This window comes from Condylura cristata, unplaced genomic scaffold (genome assembly GCF_000260355.1).
Source record: "Condylura cristata isolate star-nosed mole 26May11 unplaced genomic scaffold, ConCri1.0 scaffold00011, whole genome shotgun sequence".
NCBI lineage: Eukaryota > Metazoa > Chordata > Mammalia > Eulipotyphla > Talpidae > Condylura > Condylura cristata.
The window spans coordinates 10788838-10806547 of NW_004567112.1; the positions used below are offsets into that span (position 1 = coordinate 10788838).

General features: G+C 49.6%; 1 protein-coding gene across 2 annotated transcripts in view; it reads left to right on the forward strand.

The window, feature by feature from the left end:
• GPAM (glycerol-3-phosphate acyltransferase, mitochondrial) overlaps positions 1-6658 on the forward strand; it is a 49683-nt gene extending 43025 nt beyond the window's left edge. For both annotated transcript variants that reach the window (XM_012723875.1, XM_004680439.2), the window contains exons 15-21: positions 360-624; positions 1158-1300; positions 2679-2756; positions 3296-3436; positions 4628-4817; positions 5880-5938; positions 6246-6658. In XM_012723875.1, coding sequence (XP_012579329.1) covers positions 360-624; positions 1158-1300; positions 2679-2756; positions 3296-3436; positions 4628-4817; positions 5880-5938; positions 6246-6362 — 993 coding nt within the window. In that variant the 3' untranslated portion in view covers positions 6363-6658. The remainder of the gene's footprint in view (positions 1-359; positions 625-1157; positions 1301-2678; positions 2757-3295; positions 3437-4627; positions 4818-5879; positions 5939-6245) is intronic.
• The last annotated feature ends 11052 nt before the right edge of the window (positions 6659-17710 follow it).

Sequence of the window (17710 nt, forward strand, 5' to 3'; positions counted from 1 at the left end):
CATATATTGTATATATGTATGAAATAAACTTTTGTCAGATCAATATTTTAAATGAGAGCAATTCTTGCTAAAAAATAGCACTTCTTACTTTCAGATGGCTGCTTCCCTTTGTGATCTTCTGTGCTCATATCCATGTGTTGTGACTAGAATGTTCTCTGGCATGTGGACTGTGTCCCCCTCCTGGGGCTCAGCTCTTTAGCCAGTTTGGTGACTTGCCCTGCACTGGCGTGCTGACCCTGCTCCTGTGCTGAACGCAAGCTGCAGGACGCCAAGACAAGGAGGGAAATCCTTGGGATGGCATTGTAGCCTCTTGGGGAGTAGGCTTTCTGTTGTCATGAGAGCATTTGTCTCTTCTCTAGGGAATTGATCTTTCCACATTGGTAGAGGACTTCTTTGTGATGAAGGAGGAAGTCCTGGCTCGTGACTTTGACCTGGGCTTCTCAGGAAATTCCGAGGATGTGGTCATGCACGCCATCCAGCTGCTGGGGAACTGCGTCACCATCACCCATACCAGCAGGAACGACGAATTCTTCATCACTCCCAGCACAACAGTCCCGTCAGTCTTTGAGCTCAATTTCTACAGCAACGGGGTGCTCCATGTTTTTATCATGGAGGCCATCATAGGTATGTCAGACCTTGAAGTGTTTTCATGGAAAATGGAGGATCTAAACCACTTAATGGTGCCTGCTTCAGTTTGTTGGAGGGAATGTGTTGCTATATTTTTAGCTTTCCAAATGAAAATATAAATTGCCATAGCTTGCTTTTACATTTATTCCACAAGTAGCTCCTGAGTTTCTGTATGATAATATTATCTGTATGTTAAGGTAGAAATTGTCTTGCTGTCCCGGAGCTGAAAATCTAAGTGAAATGAAACAGTCACGTAGCGGTAACATGCATGGAGGGGTGCATTGGGATGAAGGAAACCATGGGGGAAAGCAGAGGGGCCTGAAGTTCCTAGGAAAGGCACTGGATGATGTTGGGATCATAGGGAATCACAAAAAGTAAACGCTGAGGGGATTTACTTAAATTTTTGCAGTAAAAGCATGTTACTGGGTTTTACATTTGGAGTACTCTCACCTGGCACGGCCACTTGGGTTATTTGAGCTAGCTGAAGTTTTCTTGGCGCTGCTGGCTTCACTGCTGCTTTTTCCCCTCAGCCTGCAGCCTCTATGCAGTTCAGAACAAGAGGGGCCCAGGAGGGCCTGCTTCTCTGTCCCCCAACTTGATCAGCCAGGAGCAGCTGGTGCGGAAAGCAGCCAGTCTGTGCTACCTGCTCTCTCATGAAGGCACCGTGTCTCTCGTAAGTGCGACTTCTAGTGTCCCCTGCCTGCCTTTTCTGAGCTCTTCTGTGAAAACATAAACCTCCTTTGCTTTCCTCCTGGGGACTTTTGGTCCATTATTGAAGCTTACTTTTGACCTTGACTCCATGACCCCCAAACTGATGTCATTCATTGTCTTGGTAGCTGTCAGGGGTCACTGCCCCAAGGAACCCTTCTTGCAGCTGTGAGGGGGGTAGGACAGATGACTCAGAGTTCTCAGCAGTAGGAGCCAAAGAAGCTGAGCACGTGCCTCAGCCTGAGGCGCAGGGTCCCGTGTGTATGTGACCAATGTGCCCACTTGTGAGTGGTCAGCCCAAGTCATAGTCAGGAGCAGTCTGAAAGATGGTCTGCTGGCTGGTTTCACTTATGTGTGGGTTATAGAGAAAACAAAGAGAATGAGACAAAGACTGACCTTAACACCAATCCTTGGAAGTTGATCATAGATTTGACATATCTAGAGAGAGAGGAGAAAAAGGGGGGGATGGTGAACACAATGAACTATGCTGGAGGATTATGAATGATTTGGTGTTGGGAGAACTATGGTGACCACACCTGAGGGGAGAAATTCTTTACTGAGAAAAGTGGGCAAGGATGTAAAATAATGATAGTCCAACTAAGAATGTATCTAGAAAATAAAACCATGTCCACTCAATAAAAAATATTAAAATGTCAAAAAAAATGTCTGCTCAGCCTCTTGTAGCTTTGCAAGTGGAGAAACTAAAGCTTAGCAGTACCATGAGCATTTATATTATTTCTAATCATTTTCAGATGCTTATGATGCTGTAATATATGCATAGAACAGCAGAAAGGTCTTTCCTCAAAATCATCAGCATATAGACTCATATTTTATTTGAAGTCTAATTTTTTTCTTCCGAGACATTATGAGCAGATGTGTTAGGAAAACAGCCCTCTTCCACCATGTTCTTTGTGTATGATATGCTGGTGGCCCTTTTGGGGTTTATTTTGCATGGATCTTGGGGGCAGGGTGAATGGGATAAGTCTTCCTAGATCAACCTGTGTCCTTTCCCTGGACTTTTTTGAGTTATTTGAGTACCGTGTTCCCTCACCTACCACTTCTGCATACAGTTGCTGTAAGAGAGCTTTTGCAGAGAAGCAGCCCATTCTGGGGAGAGAGCTGAGCTCAGAAGCGCCCTTGAAAAGGAAACCAGAGTTGGGTGGTGACTTGAAGTCTCTTCGCAGGCTTCGGTCTCACGGAAAAGCTTAGAGGGCCTGGAAACATCAGGTCTTGCCCAGTGGAGGGTGGTCGGTGTTCTAGCAGCTACCTCGGGTTCTGCTTTCTGCCTTTCAAAAAGGATGTCACGGACAGAACCTTTCAAATCTAGTTGCCTTTTTTTTCAGCCCTGCCAGACATTTTACCAAGTTTGCCATGAAGCTGTAGGAAGGTTTATCCAGTATGGCATTCTCACAGTGGCTGAGGTAAGAGAAGTAGTTTTCTTTTATTGCCTTTATTTAAATTCTTGTTCTTCACTTCCTTGTCTGTTGTACCAGTAATTTTAACCAGTAATTGCATTTGATGGTTAAGTCCAGATGAAGAAAAGAGAAAAGAAGGGAGAATAAATGTCTTCTGGTATTGTTTAAAATGTTGGCTACTTTTCTGCAACAGAGGTTGCCTGGAACATATCTTGACTTGATTCCATGACATCTGGAGGTTCGCATTCTAAAATGAGATGTTTGCTAATCAGGGTTCAGGGTGCTTACAGATTGTGCACGTGCACTTTTTTGAGATTTTAATTTTGGAATATTTGGTATAGAGAATATGGCCTAGGAAAGTAGACATCAATTCCGAAGTGGTGACATTATTTTTATTTGAGCTCTATCCTCTCTCACTGTCTTCCTAGAGTCAGTGGGAAAGGCCAAACACAGCAGACTCTGTGGGGGGGTGGGGGGGGCGAGTTGCTTGGCCTGGGGTCCAGCTGGGCTGTGCGTGCTGACTATTGGTCATCTCCTTGTCACAGCAAGATGAACAGGAAGATATCAGTCCTGGCGTTGCTGAACAGCAGTGGGACAAGAAGCTTCCAGAACCTCTATCTTGGAGAAGTGATGAAGAAGATGAAGACAGTGATTTTGGTGAGGAGCAGCGAGATTGCTTTCTGAAGGTACTTTGGTGAAGAATTCTGGTGGACATTACAGTGATGGGTTGAGGTTTATGTTGCCTCTAATTGATGAGATTCTTATAGATGGAGACTGGTGGCTTATATCAGAAGTACCCACAAATTGGCTGTGGTACTTTCTGTTGTAATTGAATTGCCACCTTGAAGTGTCCAGTTTGGGTAGAGGTGAATGGGACAGGAAATGAGTGAAAATCCCACCAGGGGATCTCGTGGACAATACTTTTGTGCCCATCTCATCAAAGTGCACAGGTGTGCCCCTGCTCACCTGAAGAGGAGTGTGTTTGTCCCACCAGCCCCCAGCAAGGCAGAACCATCCCCAGGTGTGAAGCCTTCACTATTCTGGTTGCTCTTTGAGTCACTCAGTCTTGGTCTCCCTCCTCAAATTTTATGGATCAAGCTCTTTGCCTTCAGTTAAATCCTATCACAGGAGAAAATTGGGGGTTTTAAAAGATAAACTGTTCTTAATTGAGAAGATCAATTTTGTCTAATTTGTAGCTTTAACAATTAGTGATAATGATCCATCTTTTGTCCAGTCCCCTAAGTGGATTACTGTTTTTGGAGTGCGATAAGCTCTTAGTTTACACGTGCACACAGACTCAGGAGCACACAGCTTCTGGAGATCCTAAGTGACGTTGAGAAGTTTCTCCGTATCACAGTTTCAGGTGGGACAGTGATCTACGCTCTTCAGGGACTTAATTGAAAGTGTGTGTTGTAGGTGGGGCAGTGAGAGCCCCCTGCCATGGAGCACCCCACCACTAGCGCCATCCTTCCCCTGTGCCACAGCGGGCTGCAGGGTGAGCCAGGGAGTGACAGAGGGGACTGGCAAGGACTGAGATGCTCTTGGTGGTCCCGTGTGGCCTTTTGCTCACGTGACTGTGGAGCCTGGGTCTCAAATCCTGGGGATCCAGCCTCAGGCTCAGCTATTCTCAGGAATGACATCATCATCGCATCATTCACGTATGGCCATTTCCAGGCAGCTCTCCCTTGGAAGTGAGCGCTAACAATAGAGGATATGTCTGCGGCGTAGTGGTGGTTCCCAGGGTACTGCTTCTCCATGGTGGTGACGAGAGGGGCCGTCTTCTCGTGCTTGGCTCTGGGAGGCAGTCCTCCAGGGCCGCTTCTTTTCTCTGTCTCTTCGCCTTCGCCGAGGCTTCAGCTCCCACTCTTGCCCTCCAGGTGAGCCAGTCCAAGGAACACCAGCAGTTCATCACCTTCCTGCAGAGGCTCCTTGGGCCGTTGCTGGAGGCCTATAGCTCTGCTGCCATCTTCATGCACAACTTCAGTGGTCCCGTTCCGGAGCCTGAGTATCTGCAGAAGCTGCACAAATACCTGATAACCAGAACAGAAAGGAGCGTTGCGGTGTATGGTGCGTATGGCTTTGGCTTATTTTCAAAGTAACATTCTTTGATCATGGGATCTGCTAATTGTAGACGAGTAGGGTGGGGGGAGGCATAATTATCCTGACCTCTAATCCATAGGCTACTGCTGTTACTGTTTTGGTATTTTCCATAAGGTTAGTGATGTAGTTACTGACTCTTAATGTCTGGCTTTTTCATTTGGGCGTTTATGTTTAGAACTACTGTGAACAGCACCTTCATGGGCTGGCTGAATGTGTTTTGGGCAAGCCTGTGCAGCTTTTAACATTGGGGCCAGAACTGCATGGCACAGGGTATGGGTCTGTCGGCTCTAGCAGGTGCTTCCAGATGCTTCCTAAGTGGTGTGCAGGGGCACTGGGTACTGCCAGCAGTGTGATTCAGTGAACCCCTAGGCAGCACTGAATATTGTCTGTAGTACAGGGGTGAGTGGGGTAACAAGTAGCATTTTAGACAGTTCAGGCTTGGAGCTGAAACCACTGCAAATCAGTAATTTTTAGAACTGGAAGGGGTTCCAGAACTATCTATCTAAATCTTTCCTCCTCCCTAAGCCCACCTGTCCGGATGTGTGCCTAGAGATGGCGTCAACTCACTGTGTAGATGAGGAAGCTGCCCCAGGTCACGTGGCTAGTTAATGGGCAACCCTGGGTTTAGAACTCTTCTCCCCCGACCTCTGGATCTGTGTGGGAATCATCTGGACCTCACTGTGCCGTTGACCAGATCGTCTACACAGTGTCTCATCTGAGCCAGTGTGTGGATATTTTCAAATGTTCCCTGCCTCTTTATCTTGTCTTCCCTCCTCTTCATCCCTCCTTTTTTACCTCTTTCTTCTTGTCCCTCTCTCTTGCTCTTCCTTTATTCATTAGATGACAAATGGGTTTACAGAAACAGCACATCATTAGTGCCCTCACAGGCCACCAGCCACGGGAGGGGAGCTCAGCCCAGCCGGCAGACTCAGCCAGCCTTCTCCCACGCTTCCCTCACTCAGTGGCTGTGGGGCTGGGGGTTTTTCTGGACCTAAAAATATTTGACAGGGTTTCACTCTGTCTTTACAGCTGAGAGTGCCACCTATTGTCTTGTGAAGAATGCTGTGAAAATGTTTAAGGACATTGGGGTAAGTTTCCGTTTTTATAGTGTAAATGTTTGTGTGAGCTATTGTAGGGGCCTTTGTAAGGGGCTATTTGTGCTTTATTCCAACATCGAGTTTCAAGTGTAACACTGTTTGAGCTCTACCCCAAAAAACACCTGCTTACCCTCCCTGCCTCACGGGCCTCCCCACCCACGCCTGCACACCCACATGCCCTTCACAGAGGCCAGAATGTGGTCTCTGTCCTTCTTTCCAGCGGGTCTGGGCATAGGTTGGGTTGGCAACAAAAATGTCTTGTTTTTTGTTTATAATTTAATCTAAACTTTCTCTGTAGGTTTTCAAAGAGACCAAACAAAAGAGAGTGTCTGTTTTAGAACTCAGCAGCACTTTTCTACCTCAGTGCAACCGGCAGAAGCTCCTGGAGTATATTCTGAGTTTCGTGGTGCTGTAGGGAGCTCCGGCACCGCAGGCAAGTGAGGGCAGGATGAGTCCCTCGTAGGCGCCAGCCTCTGGCTTGAGAGATGAAGGTGCCGTCTTGGGGTCAGACAAGCTGACCTGATGTGACCTCCTGGAAGACAAGTGCCTTCACCCCTCTGTGGATCTGTGATCATCCCAGCTCTTTGATGACACGGTAGCCTACAGATAACACTTCGGGGCCCCTCGGCTGCCATTTGCAATCATAGTAGTAGATGACAGAATGAAATTTCAAAAAATTATTTTGGAGTTCATTAAAGACTCAAATTTTAAATGCAACCATAAAGGACTAATTACTGTGATGGAAACAAAAGTGTAGTTGTCTTATAGGACTGAATCCTGTGTAGGGTACTAAATGCTGTCAGTAATTCATCAGTGTATTTCCTGATTAATGTTTAAAACTTCCTTTAAAAAGAACTGAGTCATCATACACTGTTCTCCCCCCGTCCTACCCCCCAGTTTTATCTTGTCAGTCATCACTAATTTCATAACAGCAAAGTCGTTCATGCCACAGTGCTTTACAAATGTTGGGCTGAGTGGCGTCGTCCCACACAGCCCTGAGCTGTCGTCCGCTGTCGGGTTACGAAAGTGTTTTAACAAGGCCGGCGCACAGGAAACATTGGCTGGCGTGGGGCAGGAGTAGAGACGTGGGCAGCTACCAGCAGGAAGTACATCTGGCTGGCAGAATGCAAGGTCACCTTGGCCAGAGAGCTAACTTGGAAATTCTCGCTCTATAAATATGTGCCATTGAGTTTTAAATGACCAGCAAGTATTTAGGGGCAACTCCTGTTTTATGTCTGCACCCCTCCCGCCCCCAGGTGCCTGCCACCAGGCCCAGGCTGTTCTTGGAGCGCCTCCAACCGAAGGGCACTTGCCCTGAGTGGACCGGGCCGTCCAATAGGCTGCGCTGGTCTGAAGTGCTCTGGCTACAGGTGCTGGCCAGGCACTCATGCCCCACTGCCAGGGCCTGTGCTGTGCCCTGTCCGGGCAGCTGGCCAGCGCCTGCGCTGTGCAGTCCCCAGCCTGTGGCTGTGTGGCAGCCCCACGGACTGGTGGCCGGGTGGAGGCACTTAGGAATTTTCAGCTTTGAGGAAAAACCATGGTTCTATAAAAAAATTGTAATGAATTATACGTCTAAACCCCAGTGCCACCCAGTGGCTAATAATTATGAAAAATTGTTCCTAATGGTTAGGTGCCTTTTTGTGAACAGGGAGCATAATTGTTAGTTAATTGTAGTCATGAGGGTGATTTCTTAAAGATCATGTGATATTAAAACATTTTCTAACTGTTTATTATTCCTTCTCTCCATGTTATTATGAAATAAGGATTTTTTCCCTGGTAAATATTGCATATCGTCTTTAATAGAAAGTACTGAGAATTATGTTTGTACCTTCATACGCTTGGGTTTTTCACACTACTAGTATCTCACGAATGTTCTGTGTCCTGGGAGAGGAAGGTCTGACAAGTGTTGACATGGTCTGAATGTCTCGCTCGCAGCGGCTGGCAACAGCACGTGCTGTGGTGGTCTCTGGGACTCGCCCCGCCCAGCCGCGCAGCACTGCCTCGCACTGGGGCAGAGGGCCTTCACCTGCCTAGAAGCTTCTCCTTGATAGAGCCCAGCCGGCTGGGGTAACCGGAGGGCTTTTGCATGCCCTTGGGTGCTTCTTATTGGGCAAGCATTTTATGCGCCTCTTTTATTCATCCTCTAAGAGAGAGATTACTTAAACTCTCTTGTAGTCAGCTGGAAAGTCAAGTAGGCCTGACTTCCCAGCAATCTGCTGTCCCGCCGGTGACTTCTGTTGAGAGCTGCCGCTGCCGCTGCCGCTGCCCCGCCCAGCTGGGGCAAAATGGCTACTCTGGCTTTATCTTCTCTTCCAGTTCTGTTTTCTAGAAATCTAATCAGTTGCTTTGGGGGAATGCAATGTATGATTCACTAGCTCTCTTGCCACTTAACTCACTGTGAGAATAAGTATGCATGCTTTTTTGTAATTAACTGGTGCTTTGAAAACCTTTTTTAAGGAAGAAAAATATCAACCAAAGTTATGCTCATCCAGACAAGCTGACCCTTGTTCATTTTAGCACAACTCATCCTTCAGTGCCTCATTACTGAAAAACATGCATCGTTGCAATAAAGCTTCCAGCTAGCACTATTTGCTAAAAGATTTATTCTCATTGTTTTCCAAAAGCGAATGGCTTCCATGTAAGATTAAACAAACTAGGTGCTTGTAAATAATTTATTACAGTTTACTCTATTGCATTTCTCTAAAAACTGAAATGCATGTTCTCCAGGGGAAGACTGTGAGTCAAGTAAAAAAATAAAAATAAAAAACCCCAAGAATAAGCAATATGAAGCTGTACTCTTTCAAAAGCAGAATGGCCTAAGTAGTTCTGAAGAGGGGAAGTAATTTTTTCCTCTCTTAAATATTTCAGAAAAATAAAGGGAAAGAATTAATGTCTACTGTGTAAACTTGTAACAGAGAAGGTACTAGTTGAGTCTTCCCTCTCACATCTATTAAGTCTCACAAAGGTGAGCGGAGAAAATAGAGTAGGGTTTGTAGTGAATGTGAGCTCAGGCCCTGAACCCCTGGTCTCCCGAGGGGGAGCAGCGTTCCCCGTAGCTGTGTGTGAGTGAGTACACTGTGAGATGTTTGTGGTGTTCAGAAGAACAAGTACTACCGGTAACGCATTGACCCACGGAGCCGCTTTCCTAGAAACTCAGAATATCCTCAGTGCAGCAAGGGCTCAGGGCCCGTGGGTGCTAAGCCAGCATCTCCCAATTGATTGTGACTCCAGGACCTTTCCAGGATGTGCGGACACTGATGAACCTCTCACTAGTGCCTCTTGCAGGAAAGCTTGGGAAGCACTGCAGTAGGTCGCTCTTTAGGGAGACCAAGCAATAGCCAGTGGAGGGCAAGAGGCGGGACTGGTGCGTTGTCTGAGGAGGAATCTGCATGCATCCATCTGATCAACTGTTGCATTTAAGAGGTGTGTATTTCCTCTTCTAGAAACAATAAGCACAGGAGGTGGTCAGAACTCTCCTTTGGAGAGATTGGCCATCACTGATCCTGGCCTTTTTTTTTTTTTTTTTTTACTGAAAGTAATAAAATTAACAAAAGGATTAATTGAAGTAAATCACTGAGATTTAAATTCAGATTGAGAAGGAACTATTGCACAATCGAATGCAGATTTTTATCCACAGATAGTTCTAGTCTTTAAGACCTATCACTGAGGTTTAAAAGACTTAATTTAGATGTAAGTCTGTTTTTAAAACACTCTTTTTAGGAACTTGAGACTTGACACTTAGCATTTTAGTTTAATACAAGCTAATGATTGCTTTGGAAAGACACTTTTTTTCCGAAATGACTAAAGCTCTGGAATGCTGTGATGGAAGGTGTCAAACTGTTTGCCCATTGTACAAGGAAACTGTAGATTGTCCTACAGGGAATGACCACAAAGTACTGTAAAATAACTGTGTGATTTCACGAGCGAACGGGGAAATGTTGATTGACTTTTATGCCTGTGAATGTATTGTAAGAAGCACAGAAATATAGTTTTGTTTTAATAAAGTAAAAAATGAATATATTCTGGATGTCTTATATTTGAAGTGGAGAATTCCCTACATAACCCATTACACAAACACATTTTCTTTTAGGCTTCACGTAGAACTATATTAAATTGTACTAAGCGACCCTAACATGCTTACAAGAAATCTAACAGAAACGACGAACCTATAGTGCCTGCTTTTATTGAAGCTCTAGAACTCTTTGAGTCTGAAGAAGCATGTAGAAATACAGATGTGTATATTTTAGCTGTTGCTCTCTTTAGGAAATATATCACAGAGACGTCATTGGATTTCTGCAAGAGTCCTTTAAACGTGATGTTGCTGTCATCTTTATATTTAAGCATATAAAAGCAGTCCTTGTGTTAGGCTTTTCCACTAGTTCCTGATAGTTGCTCACAAAATAGCACTGTACTTTTTGAACAATTACGTGAAGTTTGTATCAGATCATTGTATCTGTGACTCTTTGGAAAGTGCTCAAGTGCAGCTTGCTCTTGAGTATGTTCTGGAACAGATGGCAGATACTCACCTGGCCATCCGTCCGTGCCCTTTGGGGGCCAAGCCTGCTGTGAGCCCACAGACTCCCATGGCCCTCCTCTCTGCAGCCTCTCTCTGGACTCTGTACTTTATAGTTACTAATTTTGAAGGCTAATCTCAGTGTTCGTCCTCTGTTCATGGTTTTAGTTTCATCCCCTTTTGAACACCTTGCGTACCACCTAGAGACGTTCTGACATACTTCAGAGGAGATAAACTTCCTTGGGTCCTAGTATATTGGTGGTATGACCCAACATCTAGATCCTCATGCACCCTCATTCACGAACAGTTCTTTCGTAATTATTAATAGCACCCCCTTGGCTCAGAAGAGTCCAGGCTTGGGTAATACATCAAGTATTGCTGGTGTCCTTCAGGCTCGTTTTAAACTTAATCTTCAACTTCATGCTTCACTAATACTCAGTGGAGACCCCCAGCATCCCTGGTGGCCTCACGGTTTGTTTGGAAGAGAGAACCAATATTGAAACAGAGTCACGATGACATTTTGAGCACGACGCAGGCTTTGAAGTCTTCCATGGTGTGTTGGGTGGGAAAAGGAGGTGGAAGTTCACCCCAGCTTCCTACCCTCAGGATGCGGTCTTGAGCCCTGCATTTGGTGTCGAGGTTCTCCCTCCCGTTGACGACACGGAATGAGTTCTTTCACACCCTGCAACTCAGATGCTAATGTGCAAAGTCATTTTTCACACCAAGTCCATTTCCCCCTCTGGATGGGGAACTTTTACAGAATCTGGTTGGGAGCTTTCCAGTCTCATTAGCTTTTCCCCATAGAAGTCCCCTCTCACTTTAGACACAACACAGGCGAATTAAATTGGAAAGTATATCTGAAATGGAACACAGCCATTGTCTTTGATCAGGATGAAACGATTTTTATTGGCAACAACTTGCATCTAAGTCATTCTTGATGAAAATTCATTGTGCTGCTCTCATCTATTGAACCAGCGGGGTCAGCTTAAATGGTATGTCCACAGTTGCTCTTATAATTCAATTTTATGAACAATAAAATTTTGTCAGTGCTTGGAAATAGTTTTACACAAATAGAGATGAAATGTTGAGACTGAAAGAGCAATTGTCAGAAAGGGCAATCGGGTCTCACGACACAGAGGAGTCAGAACGTGGCGGGTACCAAATACGGGGTTGGTGTAGCCGAGCAGACTATGCAGGCTCACAGAGCCAGGAGCCAACCCCAAATGGATTCCTGAAAGGCTGAAAGAAAGTCCACTTTGAAAATCACAAATTATTTTAAAGGATGACATGCTTTGCTATGGAAAGGAAACCCCCATGGTCTTCAGTAACAGGAAGCTCATCTAATATACCAATTAGAGTTTGTCCCAGGTTATATGACTTTGGGCCAAACCTGGATCTCTCCCATTTGTAAATTAATGGGAGTAATTAAGGGCAAGTAATAGCGTCCCCCCCCCCATCTGTTACAGGAGTATTGTGAAGCCTCACTGAGTTGTGGGGGGGTGCTTGAAAATCATTTAACAACTGTAAAGACCAGCCCTGTAACTACTGGATTATCTTGAGTCCAAGTTCTTGTGGAAGATTCTGTAGCAACCTACCTACATTTCCTGGACCACCTGGGGGTCACCCATATGTTGGAAGTGTTGGGGAGCTACCACCTCAGACTGACTCTAAATCCATGGGGGGCAGTGGTAGGAACTAAGAGATAAACAGCCTGGTTCCTTTTCCTCAAGGGAAAAATGAGAAGGTCCCCAGAGGGAGTTAGTGCCAGTTGAAGTGCCAGTTCAGTGCCGCAACGTGGCTCGCTCATTCACACCCCTCTGGGCCTGGCCCTTTTCACATCTCCCTTTGCCAGTCCCTTCCCAGGGCTTCTTGGCATCCCCTCTCACAAGAATGACTCTAAGCCAAATTCCTGTCTCAGGAGCAGTTAGTCCTCATGACTATTCATGACCTCAATGCAAAGGCACATCACACACTCGTGCTTCAGAGACGAAGAAGGAAGACTTACCTATAGGCGTCAGCTGGCTGTGGAACAGTTGTAGAGGACCTGGCATTCCTAATTCCTGTTCAAAGATGGCGATGGGACTGGTGTGTAAACAATGCCCTTCCCTTTGTTAATTGCCCGGGAAAAGATCAACAGCGGTCACTAGGGAGATTAGAATTCAGGGTGGTAAATGTTCAGGTAGTGCAACTGTTATCAATCACCAACATGGACATAATCTAGTGAGAGGCAGCGGACGGGGTCAGTGTCGAGCATGGCCCCCCGGGGGCGCTGTCACCTGGACACAGGGCCTTCCCCACAGAAAGTGACCTGTTGATACTGTGTCCTTGGTCTTGGCCAATATAGAAGAGCTGTGGGAGAGCTGGGTGGGTGAGGGGATACCCATGAAGGTGTTCATCTTTAGGTGGGTCTGAAGGAAGGGCGAGACTCAGCTGGTGGGCACAGGAGTCACTCGAAATGGAGTCGAAGTTTACAATGTCAGAAGATTGTCCTAAAATCTAACGTGCTAGTTAGCTTTGTTTAAAGTCTTGGTAGACCTGTGAGGCTGGACCTGCATTCTGCTCAGGGAGACGGTTGTAATGAGTAGCAGTCATTTAGATGGCAACCCCCCTCCAGTGTCCCCTGGTTCAGAGGGGTTCAGGGACATGGAATCACCGGATCTGCAGTTTTGATGCTACCCAAAATCGAGAGTGGGACTAAACGCATGTCTTCATGTAAACATGGAAATTTGCGTATTCAGGAGGAAATAAAGGACATTTATGGAGCTCCCCTGCCCAGTGCTGAGAAACAGCTTTGCAGGCACCGCTGGCTGTGCCCCATCTGAAAGAGGGGACACCCTCCCCCGTGGCTCAAAGCCCCTCTTTCCCTCTCCTGCTTTCTGAACTGACTGAGTTTACTCCACTTTGATCTTCTTTCCCAGGGTAATCTGGGTGGCTGCCCCCAGGGTCTCCACATTTTGAGCCAAGAGGGAGGGAGGAGAGAGATGGGGCTTTACGTTACCCCCCCAAGACCAGGCCGGGCTTCCAGGACCACGTCCAGTCTGGGAGACAGCAGCTGGGTGGCTGAACCGGTGCAACGGGTGGGCCCATCACAGCGCTGGGCTTCTGACTGGTGAAAAAAGGGCATGACCCCAAATCACAGACGAGTCTGCTCCCACCTGTCCTGGGCGCTGGGCACTCAGCTGCCAGTCAGCTAGTTTTGAACACTTGGGGGAGGTTCGAGAATCTGGGGCCTCTGGGTTAGTGTTTTGTGGTGACTCAACTACCTCGAGGTGCTTAGAGCCTGTGATTCAGCGTCCAGAAGCTGGCGACAGTCTCTGGGTTCGAAGCCCAGCTCCTTGCTCACTACCAGCCTCCTGTTGACTCACCCGCACTGAATGGGAGACACGATGAAGCATGACCATCCACACTGCGTTTGCCGAGCCGGGCATATAAACCCGTGGCGAGCAATAGGTCAGCTGAGGGTCAGTCCCTTTCCAGCTGACTCAGACTTTCAGCAGGATGCTCTGCTTTGACGGTCGGGCTGCCCACACACTCCCTGGCCTGGGCGGACCACAGGCGCTCTGCAAACGATGCCGCCTGCTCAGACCTCGCTCGGCGCTTGCCCAGTCCCCTCAAGGTCTTGCTGATGGCCAGGATAAATTGGATAAATTGCGCAGTTGCCTTTGCTGAACCACGACTTTCCAGGACCAGGGCAGGGTGTGGCCATGCTGCGCTGTCCAGTTCGGACCACTAGGTGGCGCCAGAACTTCACCAAGGGCTTTTTCCAGCTGGGAAAAAGCCAGGGCCTCAGCCCTGCCCAGGGGACCTGTGTTTCTCCTGGCCACAAACGAGCCCTCAGACTAGAACCTCCAAGTGGAGGAGAGGGAGGGAGGGAGGGTAACGACCTGGGAGGGTGGGATGGGCTCTGAGCGGCTCCAGACTGCTGTCTCCCTCTCCTCTTCCCGTCATGCTGGAACAAGGAGGCCAGCAGGAGGCGCCTGCAGCAGCCCGTCCCTGACCCCCCAGGCCCAGCCACCTCTGCCTGGGTCTCCAGTGGGCCCCTTGCCTCTGCGGGTGCACCCGGGGTTGTGCAGTCCTCAGGGCTGCCTCAGGGCAGCCCACCTCCGGCCCCTGCCGCCCTCTGCTGTCCAGCTCCAGCAGCTTTTCTGTTCACACCACTGTCCCTGCCCCACCCAGCCTCCAACACCGCTTCCCCGGCCTCAGTCCTGACTTCGGGGGCTTCCACCCGCCCCTGGGGTCACGTGGGAGGGGCGCCTCGGCCTGCCCCTCAGGGCCTCTCTCCTGGCTGGGCCTGCGCCCTCTCCTTGCAGCCATCCTTCAGCGCGGCCCGCAGCAGCAGCTGCTGGCATGGACGCCTCAGCCGGCCCGCGTGCAGCTGCTCTTCGAGTTGGCGAGCAGGCCAGAGAGGAGTAAAGGGGTGTAAGTAAACACGGACTGAGCGTGCAGCAGACAGAACATTGGGGTGCTGAGGGACAGTGTTACTGGGGGTGGTGGGGTGTCTTCTCCCAGCAAGAAGCCATGCAAGCAGTTTCCAGGATGAGAACCAGGCAGCACTGCGGGAGGCTGGGAGCGGCGGGCCGAGGCGAGGGCGGGAAGCAGGCCCCTGGCGCTCCCCGTGGGCGGAGGGGGCAGTGTGTGCCGGCTGCCTAGTTTGACCTTTGATGCACGGACCCGAACCTGCAGCCAGTGACTGGGTCTGACTCATCATTATGTTCCCGGTGGCCTTGTTTTGGTAAATCAAGAATAAAGACGTGACAGTGCTGGAGATGGGGTGGGCCCCCTGCTGCTGCAGGGAGAACATCGAACTCGTGTCCGAGAACTGTGGGAAGAGGGGTATCGCCACGTTGTGCAGGGGTAGAACCTGGGTGGGAGGCAAGTCCAGCCTTGCCCTGCCTGGCGCTGGTGGACAGGTTCCCCCAGAGGGACCCAGTTGGGGCACGTTAAGACCAGTGACCCTTCCAGCCACTAGAGGGCGCCAGCACCCTTCGGTGGCGCCTGGAGTGGCCGGCGCTGGCTTCAAAGGCAGCTGATAGCGGGAGAGGTTTGGGGGGTTATCCCAGTGACCTCGGAAATACCATAGTGCCTGAAACTGCTGCCTAACACCCCACTTCCCCCCGCCCCCCTTTGCTACTCAACGTGGCTGCTGTTCCTGGGTTATCTCCCAGACCGCTCCTGGTCCACCCTTGTGGGAAAGAGCCCGTGGGAGTGGGAACCTCTGGCTGGTTCCCTGGAGCTTCGGGCTGTTGTGATGAGCATCCCAGGTGCCCCCTGAGCTGGTCGCGTGTAGGCTCCGCCAGAGCTACGGCGCGAGTTCCCTGGGAAGGAGGCCCTGTCTGTGGTACGTCTGTCCTGGCTGGTCTGCCTGTGGGCACCTTGCTGGATCCTGCGCTCACTGGAGCTCACAGGAACTCTGTGTTCAATGGGTGTTGGGTCCTGCAAATTGCCACCACCTCTACGCAGAGGTGATGGCACCTCTAGGGCCAATGAGTGAGTGAGAAGGCGGTATAGACGGGGCTCCATAGGTCCTGCAGAATGAGGTTCAGAAGCAGCTGAGAGGCTGGAGATACTGAGTGAAGGAGGGGGCCCAGCGAGCAGCGAGCACAGCAGGCGAGGACAGGGCAGAGCAGGAGGAGGTGGGCACATGGAGGGGTCTGGAGGAGCAGCTAGCGGCCAGGTGCCCTGGAAGCCCCGGGCCTGATGCTGTGCATGGACCAGGGAACTACCCCCACGAGGCCACTCTGCTCCCAGCTCCAAGTCCTCCCCGCTGAGCCGCTTAGGCCTGGGAACCAAGTGGCCTTTGGCCACGGAGCCAAGCAGTCTGGAGGACAGACCATTCTGGGCTTGCGACCCAGGGTGTCGGGACTTGGGCACCCCCAGCTGCTGCAAGTGCAAGGTCTGCAGCGGGCTGGCTTGGCGCGAGTCCCAGGGCCAACTCTGCTGACTTGGGTATGGGCTGAGCGGCGTCCTGTGCAGTTTTCCTGCCTTAACTGCGTGGGTTCTAGGCATGCTGGGCTGGCTACATTTTCCTCTCCCCGTGGAACAGCCTCTGTTCCGGCAGCTGGAAGACTCTGGTGTGTGCCGGTCTCCAGCAGCCATTTCTCCTGTCTGCACATAATCCCTCATTGGGTTAGTTGTGTAATGGCCTTGTCTGAAATGTTCATATACTTGGCTTTAAATGCTGTTGGCAGGTGATTTCAGCTGCCCAGAGTCTGAGGCTCATGCAAAACCTGTGCAGAACTCAGGACAGGTGGAGGGTCTCCGCAGTGGGAGGCCAGCAGGTGGATCTAGTGAGGCCTTAAAGGTGATGGCTGCAGGAGCCATGATGGCTGCGGGAGCCCCATGGGCGGGGTGTTGGTGCGGCTCTCAACCCCAGGCGAGAGGGTGCGGGGTTACCAGAAGCCAGGAGTGGTGGGCACAGGCCTGGCTCCCCCGCCTGTGAGTGTGACTTTATAGAGTAGGAGAAGGACACTCCAGAGGTTGCTGGTCTACCCAGGCCACACAGCAAAACAGGGGAGCAAGGCTTGGAAGGTAGATGGCTGCATCCTGACCTCCAGAGTTCTTCCTGCAAAATGGCTAAGGGACTTAGAGTTCGTTTATTCAGTCGGTCAGACAGAAAGCGGTCACTGCAAGCTGGGTCAAGGACAGCTCGGGTTCCCGAGGGGCCTGGGCCACTCCACGGCCATCGCGACATAAGGCTGGTTGGTGTGCTGAGGTGGCCCCGGCAGGGTAACTGGAGGGTGCACTCACCTGGGCTGACTGGAGTGACAAAGCTTTTGGGAGAAGAGATAGACATGGAGCCCTGGTGGAGGGTGGGGCAGTTCCCGAGGCTCTCTGGAGAATGTCCCCAAGGAAGCCACATGGACACTGACCCACAGCAGGTGAGGATGGAGGACTGTGTCTCGCACAGCCCGGCTAGGACCCGGGACTCCAGGGGAGGCAGGAGGCACCTCGGCCCAGCTGCCACGGCTGTGCTGGGAGTGTGCTTAATGAAGTACACTTTTTTTTTTTTTATAAAGTAATTCCTGTCCATCATGGGAAATCTGAAACACACACAGAAGCGAGCATTAGTCTAACAAAGACCCACGCTCCTTCATCTCCGGCTGCCAACAGCCCAGGATGCTTTGCTCTTCTCGCCCCTCTCGGCTCGCCCACCTCTGGGTGCCTTCAAAGCGAATCCCTGCCATACTATCATGTCATCCATAAATATTTCAGGGGCAGCACTGAAGGATAATGACTCTTAAAAAAAAAAA